This window comes from Candidozyma pseudohaemuli, assembly GCF_003013735.1.
Source record: "Candidozyma pseudohaemuli strain B12108 chromosome Unknown scaffold00001, whole genome shotgun sequence".
Taxonomy (NCBI): domain Eukaryota; kingdom Fungi; phylum Ascomycota; class Pichiomycetes; order Serinales; family Metschnikowiaceae; genus Candidozyma; species Candidozyma pseudohaemuli.
Genome location: NW_020194435.1, coordinates 343861 through 362369, shown reverse-complemented (window position 1 = coordinate 362369; position 18509 = coordinate 343861). Strand labels below are relative to the sequence as shown.

At 49.8% G+C, this 18509-nt stretch overlaps 6 protein-coding genes across 6 annotated transcripts; 2 read left to right on the top strand and 4 right to left on the bottom strand.

Moving 5' to 3' along the window:
- Positions 1-1096: 1096 nt before the first annotated feature.
- Positions 1097-2098, bottom strand: PHO23 (Pho23p; the record flags this gene model as incomplete). The annotated part of the gene is made up of 1 exon (XM_024855607.1): positions 1097-2098. The coding sequence occupies one exon, from the start codon at positions 2096-2098 to the stop codon at positions 1097-1099; it is 1002 nt and encodes a 333-aa protein (XP_024715206.1).
- A 1833-nt stretch (positions 2099-3931) lies between these two features.
- C7M61_000151 (uncharacterized protein) lies at positions 3932-4786 on the top strand (the record flags this gene model as incomplete). Its single annotated transcript, XM_024855606.1, has 1 exon — positions 3932-4786. One exon carries the CDS (start codon positions 3932-3934, stop codon positions 4784-4786), a length of 855 nt encoding a protein of 284 aa, XP_024715205.1.
- Positions 4787-6644: 1858 nt separating this feature from the next.
- Positions 6645-7796, top strand: GPD1 (glycerol-3-phosphate dehydrogenase (NAD(+)); the record flags this gene model as incomplete). Its single annotated transcript, XM_024855605.1, has 1 exon — positions 6645-7796. One exon carries the CDS (start codon positions 6645-6647, stop codon positions 7794-7796), a length of 1152 nt encoding a protein of 383 aa, XP_024715204.1.
- Positions 7797-8035: 239 nt separating this feature from the next.
- Positions 8036-10219, bottom strand: SET2 (histone methyltransferase; the record flags this gene model as incomplete). The annotated part of the gene is made up of 1 exon (XM_024855604.1): positions 8036-10219. The coding sequence occupies one exon, from the start codon at positions 10217-10219 to the stop codon at positions 8036-8038; it is 2184 nt and encodes a 727-aa protein (XP_024715203.1).
- Positions 10220-10622: 403 nt separating this feature from the next.
- C7M61_000148 (uncharacterized protein) lies at positions 10623-13748 on the bottom strand (the record flags this gene model as incomplete). The annotated part of the gene is made up of 1 exon (XM_024855603.1): positions 10623-13748. The coding sequence occupies one exon, from the start codon at positions 13746-13748 to the stop codon at positions 10623-10625; it is 3126 nt and encodes a 1041-aa protein (XP_024715202.1).
- Positions 13749-14809: 1061 nt separating this feature from the next.
- Positions 14810-16315, bottom strand: UGA11 (Uga11p; the record flags this gene model as incomplete). Its single annotated transcript, XM_024855602.1, has 1 exon — positions 14810-16315. The coding sequence occupies one exon, from the start codon at positions 16313-16315 to the stop codon at positions 14810-14812; it is 1506 nt and encodes a 501-aa protein (XP_024715201.1).
- Positions 16316-18509: the final 2194 nt, after the last annotated feature.

The following is an 18509-nucleotide window of genomic DNA, read 5'->3' as shown; positions in this document are numbered from 1 at the left end:
TGCTGTCGTTGGTCTGTAGCCCGCGAGCCATTCCAAGCTATTTGCTTTGCAGCCAAACCCCACTGGAGCTAAAATGAGGGCATTTCTGAACGAGAATGCTGCAAATTCGCCTTCTCCTGACCTTTACCTGACGATACTGAGGGGCAATTCTTCTGGGCGCCTATCCAAATGGAGAAAGACCCATACGCCTGGCGCCTTTTTCTCCCTGCACGGCACATGCATGGACCAAAGCCAAGAGCAGACCATTTGGAGATATCAGCCTCTTGATGGTTATCGACAAGATCTCGGAGCGATACCGGGGCGATAATCCAGGTTTCAGAAGTCAATCGGTGTAGATTTTGCTGTTGCCGAGGTCCATTTAGCCCCACAAATTTGCTTGGTTGGTGGTTTTTTGGGACGTACATAGACGCCTCAGACGCCCAAAGTTGACGGCGGCGGTGGGGCTAGTTGTGGCTCATTTGCCGAACCGTTGCATAAGCTTCACCGTTGATGCTTTGAAAACCGTGGGCACGGCGTTCTTTATCGCGATAACAACGCCAGGGTGTGACCATTTCGCAGCCAAATCGCCCAAACTTTCCATGCGGCTTTTCAGCACGAGCCAAGGACATGACATGCGTGGAAGAGTCATTTGTGGGGATGGTAAGCGAAGGAGGGGCGATGTTCCAGAAATGAGGCGTAATCGTGCGGTGGAGCAGACAGCAGGTTTCTAGGATGGTTGCAAAGAATGTGGGCTCATGAGGTTTTGTGTAACACGCCGCAGGGGGTACGTCACTGGATGGTCGTTGAAATGTTGCCGATACGGTGGATCGGAGAATCTGGGCAATTAACTTCTGTGCTGTTCTGCCAAGGTAGGTGTAGGCCGTAAGGTCCTAAGGCGGTGAGGTGATAAGGTCCTAAGGCGATGAGGCGATAAGGATTCATGAAAGTGTTCGAGCGGGATTGAGGTATCAGTTTGCCAAAAACGATTCCAACAGGAAGTTTGCTATCGATTTGATAGTACCTGAAGCTTCACTTTCCTCTAAAACGTCCATTCAAGCACTAACTGTGATCAAAGCACCCGATCCCCAAATGCCATTCTTTCTCCCTAGTCCACCCCTCAGGCCCTCTGTGGCTTCCGCTTCATCTTCGCCAAACACTCGTCACAGTACCACTTACCCTTGGGTGGGTTCTTGAATCCAATACATGGCAAGTGGAACCATTCTCTCTTACAGGTCTCTCCATCGCAGCCCACCATCTCGCCAAACGACACCTGGTCACAGTAACAGTAGGTAGGCTCGCCCGAGGGACCCAGGCCCTCCTCGTCACCACGTCTAGGCTTGTTTCCTGCCCTCTTCTTCTCGGGAGGTACCAGACTCTTATCGTCCTGCGCTCTACGCTTTTTGGACCCGACGCCGTTGCCGTTGACAGGAACAGACTCCAAGGGCGTCGTCTCGCGACCATTGCCTCTGCGTCTCTTGCCGTTGTCTTCATCGTCGTCCTTATTTGCCTTTCTGGCTGCAAGAGCCTCTCTACGAGACTCCAGACGCTGTGATTGGGCCGATTTCGCTGCTTCGGCGGCGGCGGCAGGATCATGAACCATCGCCCTGTGGTTCAATGGCCCTAGCCTCACCAGCTCGGGAATCTCGTTGTTGCCAATGATAACCTTGTAGTCGTTGTTGATTCTGTACATGTGCTTGGCCATCACGTCGGCGGCCACCGAGGTCACATGCATCTTCTCCTCCAAACACGGAATGACCTCGAAAACCCGCTTGCGGATCCGTCCGAGCCGTTGTGTCTTGTCTTCTCTACTGAGACCATCCTGGGCTCCGTCCTTGTGGAGATCCTCAATGTAGCTGGCGACTTGTCTGTTGATGGCTGGGATCGAGTTGATGCACTTGGCATCGATCTCCTTGAGCAAAGTCATGTACTTGACCAAATCCATGGGCATGGCTTCCAAAGCGTCCAGGATATCGTTCAATCCTGGAAGAAGCTCATTGGCGTTTGTGATGTTGCGTGGTTTCTGCTTGAACAGGTTGAAGTACTTTCCTGCACCCTGCTCGGCCTTGGCCTTGTTCACGAGTCTCTGGGACTTTTGTCTGGCCGGAAGATCGTGGTGCATGGTTGGGAGTTGATTGAGAAGAGCCCCGGCTTTTCAGCATCACCAAGGTCGTGCGATGTACAAAACACGTTTGGTGATTGGGACAGAAGCAGGGGAAGGCATGGGTTTTTATTGGTATTTTTTATGGATTTTGGCAGAGGTTTTGCTGCTTGAGAGGCATTTGGAAGTTGGTTTGTTTTGGGGTTGCTTTGTTGGCGCATTATCGAGAGGTTGTGTGAGGAAAGGGAAGGTGGTACATATGTGTGGTTAAGAAGAAATCTGGGTATTTGCTTGGGTTTGTCGAGTTTATCGGCGTACTAGCTTTCAACATTTTGAAGTCCGAAGAAGAATTTTTGGTGTGGTGTCAAATTGGAGTGGTGCTTTTGATTTGTGAATGGCTGCGAAATTAGTGTTTCTATGGTATAGTCAATGGCTGCGAAAGTAATGGTAGATTCAACCAGTCATACATTATCATTTTTAGAAATAGCTTTATTGGAGAGTATACCAGAGACTTGATTGTCCTGAACCCAACGACACTCATTACTGCCTTGTCAATCACAGACTACATTACAATGAGACCAAGGTGCACCTTTTCTTCACACCAGCATCAGCATGGATCCTAATAAGGACGCCTTCCTTCCGAGAAATGCACTATAGCCAGCACAATCAAAAATCGTTGCCCAACTTGGCCTCACCATCCCAATAGAGGCTGAAGCACATCCACTTGCATCCCGATAATGCGATCTTCATACCAGGCTTTCTCCTCTGATCCATGCGGAATGAATGTTTAGCTTTGAATTGGTAAGCTAAGCTCGAGGCTTTGAAAGATGTATTTTACTTTAAGCTGGGCATTCACCTGACAATGCCTTGTCGATAAGGTTTGATCGGTCGATAATCGGATTTACCGTTAGAATGAAGCTGCACAAGACAATGACGTTCTTTTGAAGAAGGTTTGGGCTTCTAGGTTTCAGCGAACGAAGAGAGTACAGCCTAGACTACAGCATAGACTATAGCCAGACTGTGGACAATGGCTGCAAATGGGTATAACCTCTGACGACATTTTAATGCTAACAAGGATAGACGACATTCAATAAGCTTCCAATGGGATGCTCAATCTGCACATCCAACAATCCATATTGGATTCCGCCAAACCTTCCAAATCAGACTATCTCTAGTATCACCTCAGGGATGCTTATCGGAGGAGCTGCATATGCAAGTGATGCAGGAGACATATTGACACATGGTAGATATATCCACACTGCCCAGGGTGCGGCCAAAGTCCGAAACGCACATTCCCAAGATCGTCGGCATCCACATCACCCCAAGTGAGCCACATTCCGATTGTATGGCGTTTGAAGGGTGGCACGTGACCGGTCACGTGCGCAGACACGCGGCTCGTCACCAGAATGACACAATTAATTGCAAAATGTCACGTGCCCAACAGCACACTAGCAGCCTTAGCATTCAAGAAACACGAAATTTGACTGGCTCCATGCCTTAGAATTTGCTTCTTTTCGCTGTTGCCGTGGCCGTTTTTGTGACATCTACCGCACTTTTCATTTTTCACCGCCCGTTCGGCATTGCCACTTACTAGACCCAGTGCTTTAGTGAAAAACCAACTCCGAAGTTGAAGGCCAGGAGGCAAACAGCTAAAAACCAAAAACAACAAAGTCGGTTTCTGGGAAATTCGGAGAATTTACCGCCCCCACCGCATTATCAAATATCTTGCCCCTTTCGTGCTGCTGCAGGGCCAAATCCACGCTGCGAGCCACAGTTCCCTACCATATAACCTGTCCAAGCAGCAAAGTATATGCCTCTCAAGCGACCAGATCTTTATTTATTACTTAGTTCACTATGAGCTTTTCCATGTTTGGCGAGGACTCCCCACGCAGCATCCAGCTGCCGGATAACTATCTAGTGGGAAGAAATAGCCCTGTGGTGGTGGAGCAGAATGTCAGTTATACCAGGGGAAACCCTACTCATGGGGTTCAGCAGAGTCTGCTTCCGCTGGATCCACGCAGACTACCGAACAGATTTCGAAATCACAGTGAAGCCAGAGAAAACGGGAATGGAAACGGGAACGGAAATGATGAGGATGCTAGATTTCTTCGTTTGGCCCATGAGGCCTTAGTAGCTACCACGGCCAAGCTGAATATGCTTGTGGATCCGACGATCGAGGATCTATTAACGAGACTTCAGTATGCGCTGCTGCCCCACGGGAACCCGATCAAACGGTCTCAGAACATCACCGCCAACGAAAATGGTCAACTCATGATCCAGAACTTCTACGACGGGTTCCCCAACATGAGCAACGATATCTTCACGGGCACGCATAACCACCCGCTGAATTCGAACAACTCAGGCTGGAATTTCCTTCTAGACGAAGAAAAGAAGAAATCTGAAATCAAACAAGAACCAGAGGAAGAAGAGGACAAGGTTCCAGCGCTAGACAGAAAAAACAAGCTTCAAAGGAAGTTCCCGTGCCCGGATTGCGATATGCTGTTCCGGAGAAGCAGCGATCTCAAGCGCCATGGCAAACAGCACTTGGAGATCCCAGCCAATATCTGCCCTTCTTGTGGAAAAGGATTCGCCCGGAGAGATGCCCTCAAACGGCACCAGGGCACGCTTACATGTAAGAGAAACGAGCTCAAGGGCTTGTACGAGAAGAACTTGACGTATCTACGAGAGCAGCAGGAGGATAAGCGATAGAGGTGGTTGCAAATTGCGGATGCGTTAGTCACGTCAAGGAGGGCTTGTTTCACGTCAAGGATGGCTCGTTTCACCACCACCTGCGGACAATGCGTTTTTCGAAAGGCGCTGGAGATTCTGTGGAAGCTTCTGATGCAGAGGCCTGAACGCAAAATCAAAGTGTGGCTCACCTTGACGTCTGGTGGTGTGGGATTTGTGGGAGCGGGACGTGAAGCCAAGGGAAAGCGGATTTCAGAAAGATTAGCTAAAGGGGAGTGATTGTTGGATAATGGATCACCTAATACCCTTGGTTTATTGCGGGCCGCCACAGTAACGACCTACGAGGTATACTTTCAGGCAGCGGTGATCTTGCAAGTTGATGCATCACAGAGGAAGTTTCACCTAACATCTTACTAAAAGTTCAACTTGTGGAAAAGGCAATTGGTCGAGAAAGCAATTGGGTCTACGGTATCTTCTAGGCCTCCCTCATCTGCACCACGGCTTACTCCAGGCTCTCCGTCTCCTCGGATCCGGCGATGGAGTTGCTAATCATCCTTTTAGCCAGAGAAGCTCATTGTAGAGAAGGGTGCAAAATTCACACTTGGCGGGCCCACCCGGCTTCACCCGATGAGATCCAAGAGAAGATCGGCTGTAGGCTGCTCGGCGATAGGCCACGCTGCAAAGTATATAATAATTCACCATCTCCATCTGCAAGTCGTAAAATCACATCTTGATGCCAAAACGCCGATGTCATCCACGGGTGACAGGGTCTATTTTCATAGGCGGGTTGCTGGCGTAAGGTTATTGCACTTTTCGCAGCCAATAAACGTCCTCGGACGGACGGAAGCGGGCCCATCCAACGGTTCGGGAGGTTGTTCCGAGAAGCAACAGCAAGACAAACCAAGACAAACGAAAAAGGAAAGATGAAAATGCAAAAAGCAAGACGTAAAAAAAAAAGCATAGTGCTTCCCCTCCTCCGCCGTTAGGGCACGTCACATGGCATGTCACTCACACGACACCGAGGCCGACTGGCGGTTGTTCCGTTTTCGCTGCGTTGAAAAAAAAAAAAAAAGAGCCAAAATCACACTCGCGCAACGTCATTATACGCCCGGATAAATCAGACGAAGGTGTCCATTAAACGAGCTTTATTTGAAGAGTAGTGGTAAATCCGTTGGCTCCATCGAACAGAACGGATTGAATTGCCTTACTGACCCGTTTTTCCCGTCTTTCTAGCCCTTGTAGATGGTTATTAGCAGACCCCCTCTGACTTCCTCGGTGCACTGGACCACGGCTTTTCCCTTGGCAGGCTCCCTCCCACATTCACCTGTGCACCAGTGTTCCTGACTAGCAGGCGCCAGGTCACGCTGACCCCAGAAACACCCCGTAAACGGCGGCAGGAAATCCACACCGTCGGTGTTACCCAACCACAACCCAAAGGACAACCCAAAAAGCGTCCCCTCAGTCACGGGCCGGGGGTCAGGTGGTGCTGGTTTTTCCAGAACAATGTAAATTTTTTTTTCTTTCTAAATCTCTTCGGTCTTGTTTGTATTGTTGTTGTTTGAGTGACGTCTAGGCGGGCCATGCTCTATTTCGCAGCCATCCCCAGGAGTCTCCAGTCACCAGTCTCCACTTGGTACCAAATGGACTGAATCAAAAAATGAATTGGCGGGAACTCCCAAATATATATTTCTCCCTTCCACCCCCTTTTTCTTTTTATTACTTTTTCCAAAAATTCAAAAAACACTATTCATGGGGGGCCCCCTGCGGGTCTCCGTTGTGCCGAGGTCGGTACAAATTCCATGGAGCCCGGTGAGTTTCTGTTTTCCCGCGCGGCACTACTTAAACGGCTGCCTTGCCGGAAAAATCGCACCTTATCATCATGTCTACTCCAGCTCAGAGATTGCAACATCTTGCTCAGATTATTGGTTCCAGAACCACGGCAGAGAAGCTGTTGCTGCCTCCTTCGCCTTTCAAGATCGCCGTCATCGGCTCGGGCAACTGGGGCACCACCATTGCCAAAATCTTGGCTGAAAACGCTGCTGCTAGACCTCACTTGTTCAAGCACTTTGTCGACATGTGGGTGTTTGAGGAGAAGGTGGACGGCAGAAACTTGACCGAGATCATCAACACCGACCACGAGAACGTGCGCTACCTCCCTGGCGTCAAGCTTCCCCAGAACTTGAGGGCTCTTCCCGATATCACCAAGGTGGCCGAGGATGCGGATCTCTTGGTGTTCAACTTGCCCCACCAGTTCTTGCCCAAGGTGTGCAAGCAGTTGAAGGGCAAGGTCAAGCCAACTTGCCGTGCCATCTCGTGTCTCAAGGGTCTCGAGGTGACCCCTGAGGGTTGTAAATTGTTGAGCACCGTCATCACAGAGGAGTTGGGTCTCGCCTGCGGTGCCCTTTCCGGCGCCAACTTGGCCCCTGAGATCGCCAGAGGCAAGTGGTCCGAGACCACCGTCGCATACACCATCCCCAAGGACTTCCGTGGTGCTGGTAACGATATCGACCTCAATGTGCTCAAGGCTGCTTTCCACAGACCATACTTCCACGTGAACGTTGTTCAGGACGTGGCGGGTGTTTCCGTGGCGGGTGCCTTGAAGAACATTGTCGCTTTGGCCGTCGGCTTCGTCGAGGGCTTGGGCTGGGGTGACAATGCCAAGGCTGCCATCATGAGAGTCGGCCTTTTGGAGACCATCAAGTTCTCCCAGACCTTCTTCCCCCAATCCGAGTCCGGCACCTTCACCAAGGAGTCTGCTGGTGTTGCTGACTTGATCACCACATGCTCTGGCGGTAGAAACGTCAAGGTGGGTCGCTACATGGCTGAAACCGGTGACTCTGCCGAGGTTGCTGAGAAGAAGTTGTTGAACGGCCAGTCCTCCCAGGGTATCATCACCGCCCGTGAGGTGCACGAGTTGTTGACCAATGTGAACAAGACCGGCGAGTTCCCCTTGTTCGAGGCCACCTACCAGATCATCTACGGTACCGAGAGTATCGAGAACTTGCCCAAGTTGTTGGAGACTTGCGACTAGATAGATAGAGAGGAGCTTTGCTCCGGTTAATTTATATAAGAATGATAGAAGACGAAACAGGAAATGTGATCTAGTTTTGTTTTGGGGTATTGGTATCGGTTGTACCCCAAATTTTTCACCCCACATTTTATTGCACATTATAGTGCGGCTTTGGGTGCGAAGATAAACTCCATCAACTGATCTCCCCCAGATAATTTCTACAGGTTATTTTTCAATAACTTATATTTTTACGGCCCCCCTCATGCCGCCTGCTCTTTCTGGCCTTCCCCCTTTTCTGTCTTTGGCCGCTTGTTCCTGAACTTAAGCAAAAACTTCTCCATGAAGCTGCCGGTGAAATCCTTGAGTTTTTTCACCTTGGCCTTATCGAGCTCCTTGGGTGGTGCCGTTTCCTTTTTGGCCTCTTTGCTGGCGAGAATCTTCACCAAGTCTCTGGCACAGCCCTTGACGTTCTCGTGGCCGATTTCGGCCTCGTGCTTTTTGATCATGTTGGGGATGTAACGGGCCAAGGTTTTCGTCCACTGTGCCTCCACAGACTCCTTGGTGGGGGGAGTTTTGGACTTGGAGTAGGCCTGCTCCAACTTTCTTCTTCTTTGCTTGATTTTTTCGAGTTTGTCTCGTTTGGCCTGCTCGGCAAGCCTCTTTTTCTCCTCGGCCTCCTGCTGCGATTGTAGAATAAGATCCTGGAGCATCTTCTCTCTCTGACGAATCTCGTTGTACTGCTCCTCCTTGAGCTTTTGTAGTTTGCTTTCTTCAGACGAGTAGTCGTCGTCTCGCTGCATGGGCTTGCCGTTTTTCTGTTTAGGCTTGCTAGCCTGCTGCTGCTGAGGCTGTTGTTTCACTTTGCTCTGCTTAGGACCCTTGGGGATGGAAGGGCCTTTTGGCACAGAATTCGTAGGTCTCTCCCATTTCGAAATACCCAACTCGGAGTGATAATAGTATGGTGTGTTGGTATTGGGGTCGACAGCTTGTTGCCACCCAGGAGGCAATTCCTCTTCCTCCACTTCACTGTGAGGCAGCTCATGGGTGGTGGGTTCGGTGACATCCTCGTATCCCCAAGTAGGAGATGCCAGACGGCCGGCTCTTCCATACAATGGAGACATGGACCCTCTGGCGGCGTTTTCGGTCTTTCCTGTGTTGCTCCTGTTCTTGGGGATTCTGTATGCCATCTCCAACTTGCTCCAGTCGGCAAGAAGCTCAGATCCGGTTTCTCTGATTTCATCATTCAGCGTATCCGCCACGATCTTCTTCACCACATCCTCAATCTGAGACAGCTCGATTTTGTTTCTTGTCATGGAGGGCCATCTCTTTAAGATCTGGAGCACCTTTTCGGTCAAGTCGTCTTCATCAGAGGAGTGGTCCTTCAAAACCTGCGAAAGCGTCTTGTAACCGTGAAGACGCACAATGATGGAATTGAGCTTAGCATCCTCGGTCAAAAACACACGGTCGATGATCTTGGCTATGATGTTGCGATCCTCTGCTTTCATCAACGCAGCCATAGCCTTATTGACGTCGTGCTCGTTCAAACCCTCCACTTCTAGACTCTTGACGAAATCTTCATTGATAATGGCGTCTGGGTCCTGCTGAGCAAGACGAGCTTGCTTATTACGCTTCAACCAGGCCTTTTCTTGAGCTCTGGTCACACCCAAAGCCTCGGAAATACCCTCAGGAAGAAGAAGAGCAGCATCCGTCTGCGTCTTTCCTCCCATCCAGCCGAGACAGTTGGAAGAGCCACAATAGCAAGGCTGCAGCTGGGCGCCATAACGGTCAACGTTATAATCGAAGGTGATTTCCTCGCCCTCTTTGATCAGACGCTTAGCGAAAATACCCATTCTCAACTTGTCGCCAACAACCCACTTGTCAACATAAGCGTTGGGGGAGCAAGAATGGTTGCAGAATCTGGCCAAAGAGCCCTTGTCGGTGGCATCAATGAATGCATCTTTGGTGAGCATCATGAAGTAGAAATGGCGTAGTTTCCTGGTATCGTAGTCGATCATCCTCTGTCTGAACGTCTCCTCGTCCACAACCTCGCCAATATACTCGTAAACAAATGCACCTTCTGAGATTGGCTGCTCAGCGACCAATCCATAGCCTTTTTTCTCTGTTTGGATCACCTTGACATCACAGTACTGCTTTTTCTGAAATCGCTGGTTCTGGCAGTCTTTGCCACAGAGACACAGCTTATTGGTACACTCGACTGACGTGATTCTGTTGATACAGTGGCTGTGTTCGCCACATGCCATGTTCATTTCCTTTTCATCATCCCAGTCTTCTGAACAATCACATGCCATGAGCTCCTTCAGGCCTATGCTTCCTAGGTTTTTTGATAGATACGAGCATTCCTGAATCTCTAGAAACTTCGACTTGGCCTCGTCTGTTTTGTCTTCGGCATCTTTGAAGAGCATCGGCGTCAGCTCTTTGGACATGACGTATGCTGGATGTGACTGGAGTTGAAGGAATGAATGGAAACAGAAAGGAAAAGTGTTTTATTAGCAACCCAGCAGAAATGAAATGGAGAAAACTGGTTGTTTAAGTAGTTCTGCTGTTGGGACGGTTGTATAGCCGGTTTTTCTTTTCCTGTTTTTCTCCAGTTTTCCAGTTCGCGCTTTTGGATACATAATTCTCGAGGCGAGCTTCGATCACCAATAGGGCATATCACGAGAGAATATCGAGTTTCGTGGTGGGTTCATTTTATTACATCGTTAGATCCGGAAGTGCTTACTGGCAGCAAGTATTCGGCGATTAGGCTCCAAGGCAAAGAGCATCATAACATGGAGGATAATCAACGGTCGTGATCGACCCGCTATTCACATTCAGTTGAAGAACCACCTACTGAAGAAGGTTCCCAACTGTCGCAAACAACGCAATGTTCAAGTCTTTCATGGTTTCATCCGAGGCACTCTCGTTGTTGCAAGCGTTGATCTTCGCAACAACCTCCGTCAACCGATCAAGAAGCAGCTCTATTCTGTTTATCTGATCTCTATCACCGCTGTTTCGATGCGGCGTAAATACCTTCCTGATGGTTGTTTTGTAGCTGGTGCCTTTGCTCGACTCGTTGCTTCCGTTATTGTTTTCGAAGCCATGAAAGTACGACGAGGTCGGAGAATGAGAAGACACTGGAGGCGTCGTATGGCCATGGCTGAAAGCTGGCGATGGTGCCATCCAGCCAGATGCCGTGGACGACGACCTCGACTTGCCCTTGTCCCCTATATTCATCTCTATCACCTTTATCTCTCTCGCACGTAAACTGATCATCACCGACCTTGTTGTGACCCTGGAGTAGCCACAGTCATTATGGTAGAAAAGCAAGTCATTTTTCATAGCCCCCATGACCTGGGTCTCGATCTTCAGACTTATCGGGCACAGCTGCATGGTGTACTCTGGTCTAAATTCCTCGACGAATGCCACATTTGGAAGCAACGTCTTCTGCTTGTACACTTTCTCGTCGTTGTGAGCCTCATACTTCACTTCCGTAGTGTTGCTGTTGACGCTTTCATACTTGAGTTTGGCATTGACGACGTCGTCACACTTCTTGCGAATGGTGTCTCTGCTTGCGTCAAACAAACCCTTGGCACGGTCATTGGCAAGTGGTACCACCATCGAGCATGTAGATCGTTTAAGGTTGAGGGATGGAAACTCAGTCGAATGCTGTGATTTTGCACTATCATTGGATGTGAGATTATGGAGATCAAGCATTGACTGGGCCCTTGAGAGCTTTGCCCGCCCTCTTCCAGTAGCTGTTGTGGCGGCGTCCCACTGGAAATCCTCTTGTTCAACTGCAGGGGAAGGCGAGTTGAGGGAATGGTAAGATGGTCTTTTGCTCAAATCAGGTATGTGGCATTGGTCATGAGTGTCGTTGGTATGATGAATAGGCTCTTGAAGATGATGCTGCCCTGCAGCAAACGAGTTTCGCCATTTATCGAGGAATGACGATCCAAACTTCGAAAATGAATAGTTTGAGGCGCTTGAAGAAAGCGACGAGTTGAGCGACGATGAAAGGTGTGCCATGGATGATGACGTTGACATTGCTGGCTTGCCGTGTATGGGTATATGCTGTGTGGTTGAGTACGACGTTTCCAACAGTGGTTTCTCCACAAATGAAACACTCGCCGCCGGGCCAGACTTTCCTGGTACTTCCCAACCTTTCTGGGACGAAACCAGGACAGACAAGGAGTCATCTGACGAATCTGCGATGCTGTCACGGGTCGGATGGCCCTTCTTGATCGGAATTGGCTGTGCCATGGGCGTATTGCCTATTTCAGGAGTACGAGAGAGTTCTCTGATGGAGGCCGTTTCCGGGATAGAGCCGGGAGTCGCCGATGGATCCAGAAATGGCGTAGTCACACGTTTGGGCTTCTCTGCTGCGCTGTGACTGTGGTTATAAAACGTTTCTTGAGAAGAAGGGGAGGTGTAATGCTCCACTTCCGTTTCATTGGGATCGACGTGCTGCAAGCTTCTCTTGTAGTCATCGTCGCTGATGCATGCCTCGAATTGGGCATCGGGTATAAGTCCATTTAGAATAAATATAAGTTTCTTGGCCACCATTGAATTGCCTGTTACCACCAAAACTCTGGTGAGTTCTTTGGTGCCATTGGTTTCTGCGCTGTCAGACCTTTGAGATAAGGAGTCTCTCAAAGAATGCAAGAGGGCAAACAAGCTGGCCAAAAAGGTGTTGGAGGGCGTTCCTTCGAATTCGTTGTGAACACCGTGGGAATGTAGGTGGTGGGTATGCAGATAGTTGTGGAAATGTGAGTTTGATGCAAAGTTGGGGTGGTTGTTTTGTACAATGTTCCGTCCGTCCTTAAACTCTAGCCAGTTGATCACTTCCAACGCCCAGTTGACCAACAAGGCTTTGAAATGAGAGCCTGTGTGGACGGAGGAGTAGCGCATGATACTGTTTGAGTTGATCAAACGTGGCGTATTGTAGTTGAAGTGGATCAAGCGGTAGAGCTTATGAAGCTGGCGTGGGAGGTCTGAGTCGGCCTGGAGAAGCTCTGAGGGAAATGACACTCTGCGATTGGCGATGTAAGGGCACATGCCGTTGACCGTAGAGTACTTGATCAACATCAAGAGTTTCTTCGTGACCATTTTTTGCAAGGATACGAGATACTGCGACAAGGCCTCCCAGTTCTGGAGCACCACTTCATCGACCGACTGGTCCAGCGAGTAGGGTATCACAATGCCGATGGCGAAGCGGCTGTTGACGGTGTATTTCGACACGCCCATCGAAGGCAGGTCCGGTGAGGACGACGCAGGCGTGGCCATGGACAGTGGAAAGGCGTAGGTGGTTTCTTTGATTGGGTAGGTTGGCTTGGGCAGCCAGCTGGGGTCCTCTTCGGTCAGCGACTCGCCCATGGCGCCCCCGGTATCCGGAATCAGAAACAACTTCGTCACCAACACCGCCGAGAAGGATCCGTGCACGGAATTGAACTGGGGTAAGAGGTGCACCTTCGTAGCGGTATGCGTTTCTGACGAAGGAAGGCCCCTTCCGAACATGTACTCGTTGAGTTCCGAAACGTTATGGAGCAACTTCGACGTGAGGATGTTCTTGGACGAGTGGTTACGGGAAAACAGCAAGTTCGAAAGCGTCTGGGACAAGTCCTGGCTCGGAGAAGCCGGAGTACTGGTATCCTGAGACCGAGGTCTTGAAGGCGACGGCGCCTCCAGATGCTGGGCGGAGCTGGGGTTCGAACCAAGGTCCTGGCGGTCTGCCGAATCGAAGAGCACCTGTTTTGCCCGCAAGTTCCCGCCGTCCTGGGCCACAACTAACCGAAACCGCCTTCTGCTGAACTGGTGGGGCCGGATTTGCCCGAGCCTCAGCAGCCCATACAAAATCTCCCTTGTGTACGAGTCGTCATGGGAATTAGCCGATGCAGGAGTCTTGGGAGCCCCCTGAGGCGGATTGTGTGGTAAAGGTCCAGGCAGCTGTTGCTGCTTAAAGAGACGTCCTAGCATGGTGAGCCATTCTGGAAAGGGGAGATTTGGACGACAGTGATAAAAAAAGGGGGTTTTCCGAGGAAGGAAATGCAGGAATGTGGGATGTAGACGTGATGTCTCAGAAAAAGGTGTAGTAGGGTACGTAGATATCTGCCCAATCGGGACGCCTAGTAGTAGGTTCCTGTGCAGGACGTGGTATTATGGGTGGGTTCGGGAGGTCAGCCAGATTGGGCAATTCCGAGAGGAACTTTACTTATTTAAAGTTGGAGTTATGGGGGGTTTTGGTGACTGGAGATTTCTATAAAGTTTTCTGGGATTGTAGGTTCAAAGGGATCCATGGTCACGCGACCGTTACGAGCCGTTGAGATAAGCGGCTTTTCCAAGACTTTTTTCATCTGGGGTAATCTAGAGCACGTTTCCGAAAGCTGACTAATTTATGAATTTGCAAAAATTCGAAAGTAGTCTCGAAACCTTCGCTGATGATGTCACCGGTGCTATTCTCGGGAAAGAAAATTGCTGTTTCTGGTGACGTCTCTGGTTTTGCAGCCAGCCGCAGTCGTCTAAGACACGAGGACTTTTTAGCCGTAGAAACATGTATGGATGGTGACATTTGCGCTTCCATACGGACTAGAGCAGCACGGTGACCTCACCCTTGCGGCTTGATCTGTCCTGGAACATGCTGCAGATGCAAGAGATGCTTGAGGCTGGTGAGTATCTGTGGAGCGTTTGAGGTAATGAAGAAGACATGAAGTAGTCATTCAGGGGACATGGATGCAACGTCATTGTGGCTGGTGTGTTGGGCTTATTTTTAGGCTTTGGCATCGGACGGGGGTCTGGAGATTTCCACGAAATCTCGAAATAGGGATCAGATCGTTACGTGAGTCTTGGGAGGTTAAGAGATGGGGTTTGATGGGTTTTGATACCGTCCCAGATCTAAAACAAAAGAAGACGCATCCCACCCCTCCACACGCATGTCTTACATCCTAGCGAGGAATCTTCACTCTATTCAAGTGGATCAGCTCCACGTTTCAGAAACCGCCTATATGTGGAAAGCATGCTCCACGTTTCAGACAAACCGCCTATATGTGGAAAGCATGCTCCAAAGCATTCAAAAACACATTGGCATGCGAAGGCTCAAACACCAAAGAGGGTCTCAAACGAACAGACCTCTCGCCACATCCTCCAATGTTCACACCAGCAGCACGCATCTTCAACAACAACTCGTTTCTATGAGTAGGACTCTCGCAGTCCCAGGCAATGAAAGTACCAAAGTTCTCGCCTCTCAAGTTGAGGATATTGTCCTGGTACTTCTCGGCGAGGCCCTCGAGCTCCTTGTAGAGGTAGTCACCGGTAGTGGCGGTTCTCTCAACCAAATTGTTCTTTTGAACCTCCTGGTAGATGGCCTTGGCAAGAATGGCCTTGGATGGGTCACCACACCACGTGTTGAATTGTCTATAAGGCTGGGAGGGCTGCAAATTGGGGTCTGAGAAGTAGAAGCCAGCAGCCTGGAACTTCTTGGAAAAGGTGACCATGTCTGGAGGGTCCTGGAGGTTCCAGTGTTCATGAGCCCAGAACTTGCCCAGAGCACCCACACCAGTCTGGACCTCGTCGACGATCATGAGGATCTCGTGTTTTCTGGTGATCTGTCTCAAACCGTGGAAGAACGCAGCGGAGGCGTGGTTGTCTCCACCTTCAGACTGAACAGGCTCCACGATGATAGCGGCAATGTAGCCTGGAGGGTGGCTGGCGACGATTTCCTCGAATTCAGCCAAACAGCGCTCCTCCTCGGCGGCGTTTTCCCGGACGTGCTCCTTCAATGGGTACTTGAGCTCGGGGAAAGGCGCCACTGGCCAGTCGAATGCAGGGATATCCAACTTGTGGAGGGCCTTGGAGCGAGTGGTGGAAAGAGAGCCGAAAAGACGGCCGTGGAAGCCCTTTTCAAAGGACAAAATGGCTCTATCGGGCGAACCTGGCGCCTTGTTGAGCATCACCGAACGCAACTCCTCGTCGGTGAAATCCATGGCTCCACGTGCCTTGGCGGCCTGGTACATGAACGCCGCCTTGTAGGCTGTTTCATTGGCACACGAGCCGGAAAGCGCCGTCCACACCTTGGTCATTCCTGGCGGAGCAGCAGCCAAAATGCCTTCCTCGAGAATACCCGCGTAGTCGAGCTGAGGAAAACACGCCAACGCGGGTCTGTTAACCAAAGCGGAGGCCATTTCGGGTGACGTGGCGGCGGCGTAAAGCTCCGGGTTGTTGTAGCCCAAAGGGATCGACGAAATCTGACAGTACACGTCAAGCAACTTGTTGCCGTCTGCGTCAGCAATGTAGTTTCCCACGGAGTTGTAGTAGTCCGTGACAAAGTACGCGGCTCTGTTGTCGAAAACAGAGCCCAAATGGTCGTTTGCCGCCAACAGCTTGGGTCCTGGAACCGATTCGGTGATCAAGGAGGGACCCTTTGGTTCGTTGGGGTAGTATTTTGCAGCCACGGAAACCGAGCCACCGGTGGTCTCTGGCGCGTGTGTAGCGGCGCTGGCGTGGCCCCGCACGCTTCTGGCAGCAGCACGTGTCACGTTTCTAAGCATTGTGGCGGTTTTGAAGGAGAAATCGTTGGAGAAAAGAGGTTGCTGAAGCGAGGTTTATATAGCGCTGATAAGGACCTGCACACAGGCCGATGAGGCGTCGTGGGTTAGCGGGGGTTGAAAATGGGCCACCGATTCCGAGCGGACGAGGGATCCCGAAACCGTGGTTTTTTAGTGGAAAAAAGAGAATTTCGGGATTTCGGGTCCGTTTGGGTGGTATTTTGGAAATCTTGCATATTTCTGAAAAATTTCAACTGAAATCCGGGAAAACCGGCGCATCTCGGTAAGCGAGAAAGTGGTACGGCTGAGCTGCGCTAAGAAGTGGCCTGTTTTGGGAGAAGCCATTTGACTCTGATAGGGTGGGTGGTTTTTTTGATTGATTGAAGAAGTCAAAACGAATCCGATGGAATTATAAATAAATAACCATAAAAACACAGAAGCATATTTGTATTTTGTATCTCTGCAACTCTACTACTCAGTCTACTTGTGCGTTGGTTGGCTGCAAATGCCTAATCAGGAAAGACGAGCAGCCGTGAAAAATCCACCACCTCTAAGCAGTACCAGCCTTTATGAATTCCTCCAATTCCTTTCGAGATGCAATTACGAAAAAACACCCCCGGGGCTTTCGGACCACCCTCCCCTCCCCATTGTCCTCCACCGAGCTTCTCTTGTGTAGGAGCTTCTTGTGTAGGAGCTTCTTGTGTAGGAGCTTCTTGTGTAGGTTAGTCTAGATGGGATTAGGGGCTAAAAGGCCATTTTTCAGCGTTCTGTACATCTCGGGCTAAAGTTGTCGACTCCGGGCTTGCACCGGGTTTAGTCATTTTGGGACAATGGCTGGATTGAGGATGCACCGCTCAGGGGTCTGGATGGATGTGTGGAAGGATGAAAGGTCTGGACATACAGGGAGGCTTGGGCTGGATTGGTGTGACCACCAAGGATTGGGATTTGATTAGGGAGGGATGATGTAATGGGGTTTGCTTAGGGATTGAGGATCTGGCTTGTACGGATTTGGATTGTGTGGATTGTGTGGATTGGGTGTATGTCGTATGTGTGGTGATGTAAGTGGACTGGAGGATCTCTTATATGTTTAATGCAAGTGAGGTAATGAAGACGCTGGGAGCGGAGTCATGTATGGTTTAGTTTCGGCTGCAGCGGCTTGTTCACGTTGCTTTTAGTGGTGGTATTCATGAATAGTGTAGATTGAGGGTTTGCGGAAGCATGACTAGGGTGTACTGGCATTGGAGGATAAAGGAAGGTGGTAGAAACGATGGGAGAGTATTTTAGTGTTGGATCATGACTTTTTCGGGGTAGTGTGGTATTTCTATGATGCAGAGGCATTGTGGTACTTCTACTATGTAGAGCTCTAAATGAGTAGTATCGGAGAACCATTGAAGATACCGTGAAGTTCGGCAACGTACATTTCATGAAAAATGCACCTCCATAAGCTCTACGAGTGACTCGACAAAGGTAATTTGGGAAGCTGGAGCCTATTCTTGCTATTCCGTTTTAGCTCCTTATATCCCGTTCTAGCTCAATAGCACTATCCAACTACGCTGCTACATTTCCATACATAAATGTCTAACACCCGACATAAGCGTCTTTCGGAGTAGTCCCGGAATCATAAAATTTGGAAAATCTTCCTGGATCCTCCTGGTCCACTATGTAGATTATACGTATTACGAAACCACCACATTCTGTATGTCTCTCTATATCCAGACATCCCACCATCCACCTCCCATCGTCTGTATAGTACACCCATAATCCGAACATCATTGGTCAATACCATATAGTATACATGCTCCTTCAGAATTTCAAATCGTCGTAATGGCGTCCATCATCATCAAAACCCAATCCAGCTGAATCCCTCCATAAAAAGAAACCAAAGCCAGCTTCCTAAAACACCCTCGGTCATGCACCAACGGTCCGTTTACGAGATTCCTACACTCCCATTATCCCATCAACGCACGGACCGTGCATCGAGGAAGCCGATCTGTCGATCCACCATTCTTGAAAAACCAGATCTGAAATTGTGGCTCAGGAGGTTTCGGCATTTCTCCTATTCCATTTTTCTTTGTATTCTGAATATGCCCTATTCTCTATGCCACTTTACTAAAAGTGCTATTTCCAGCCGTATGTCCCATGATTCACGGTACTGAAGGACTACCGCTGCACGGCTGCAAAGTAGGGCGCCAAGAGA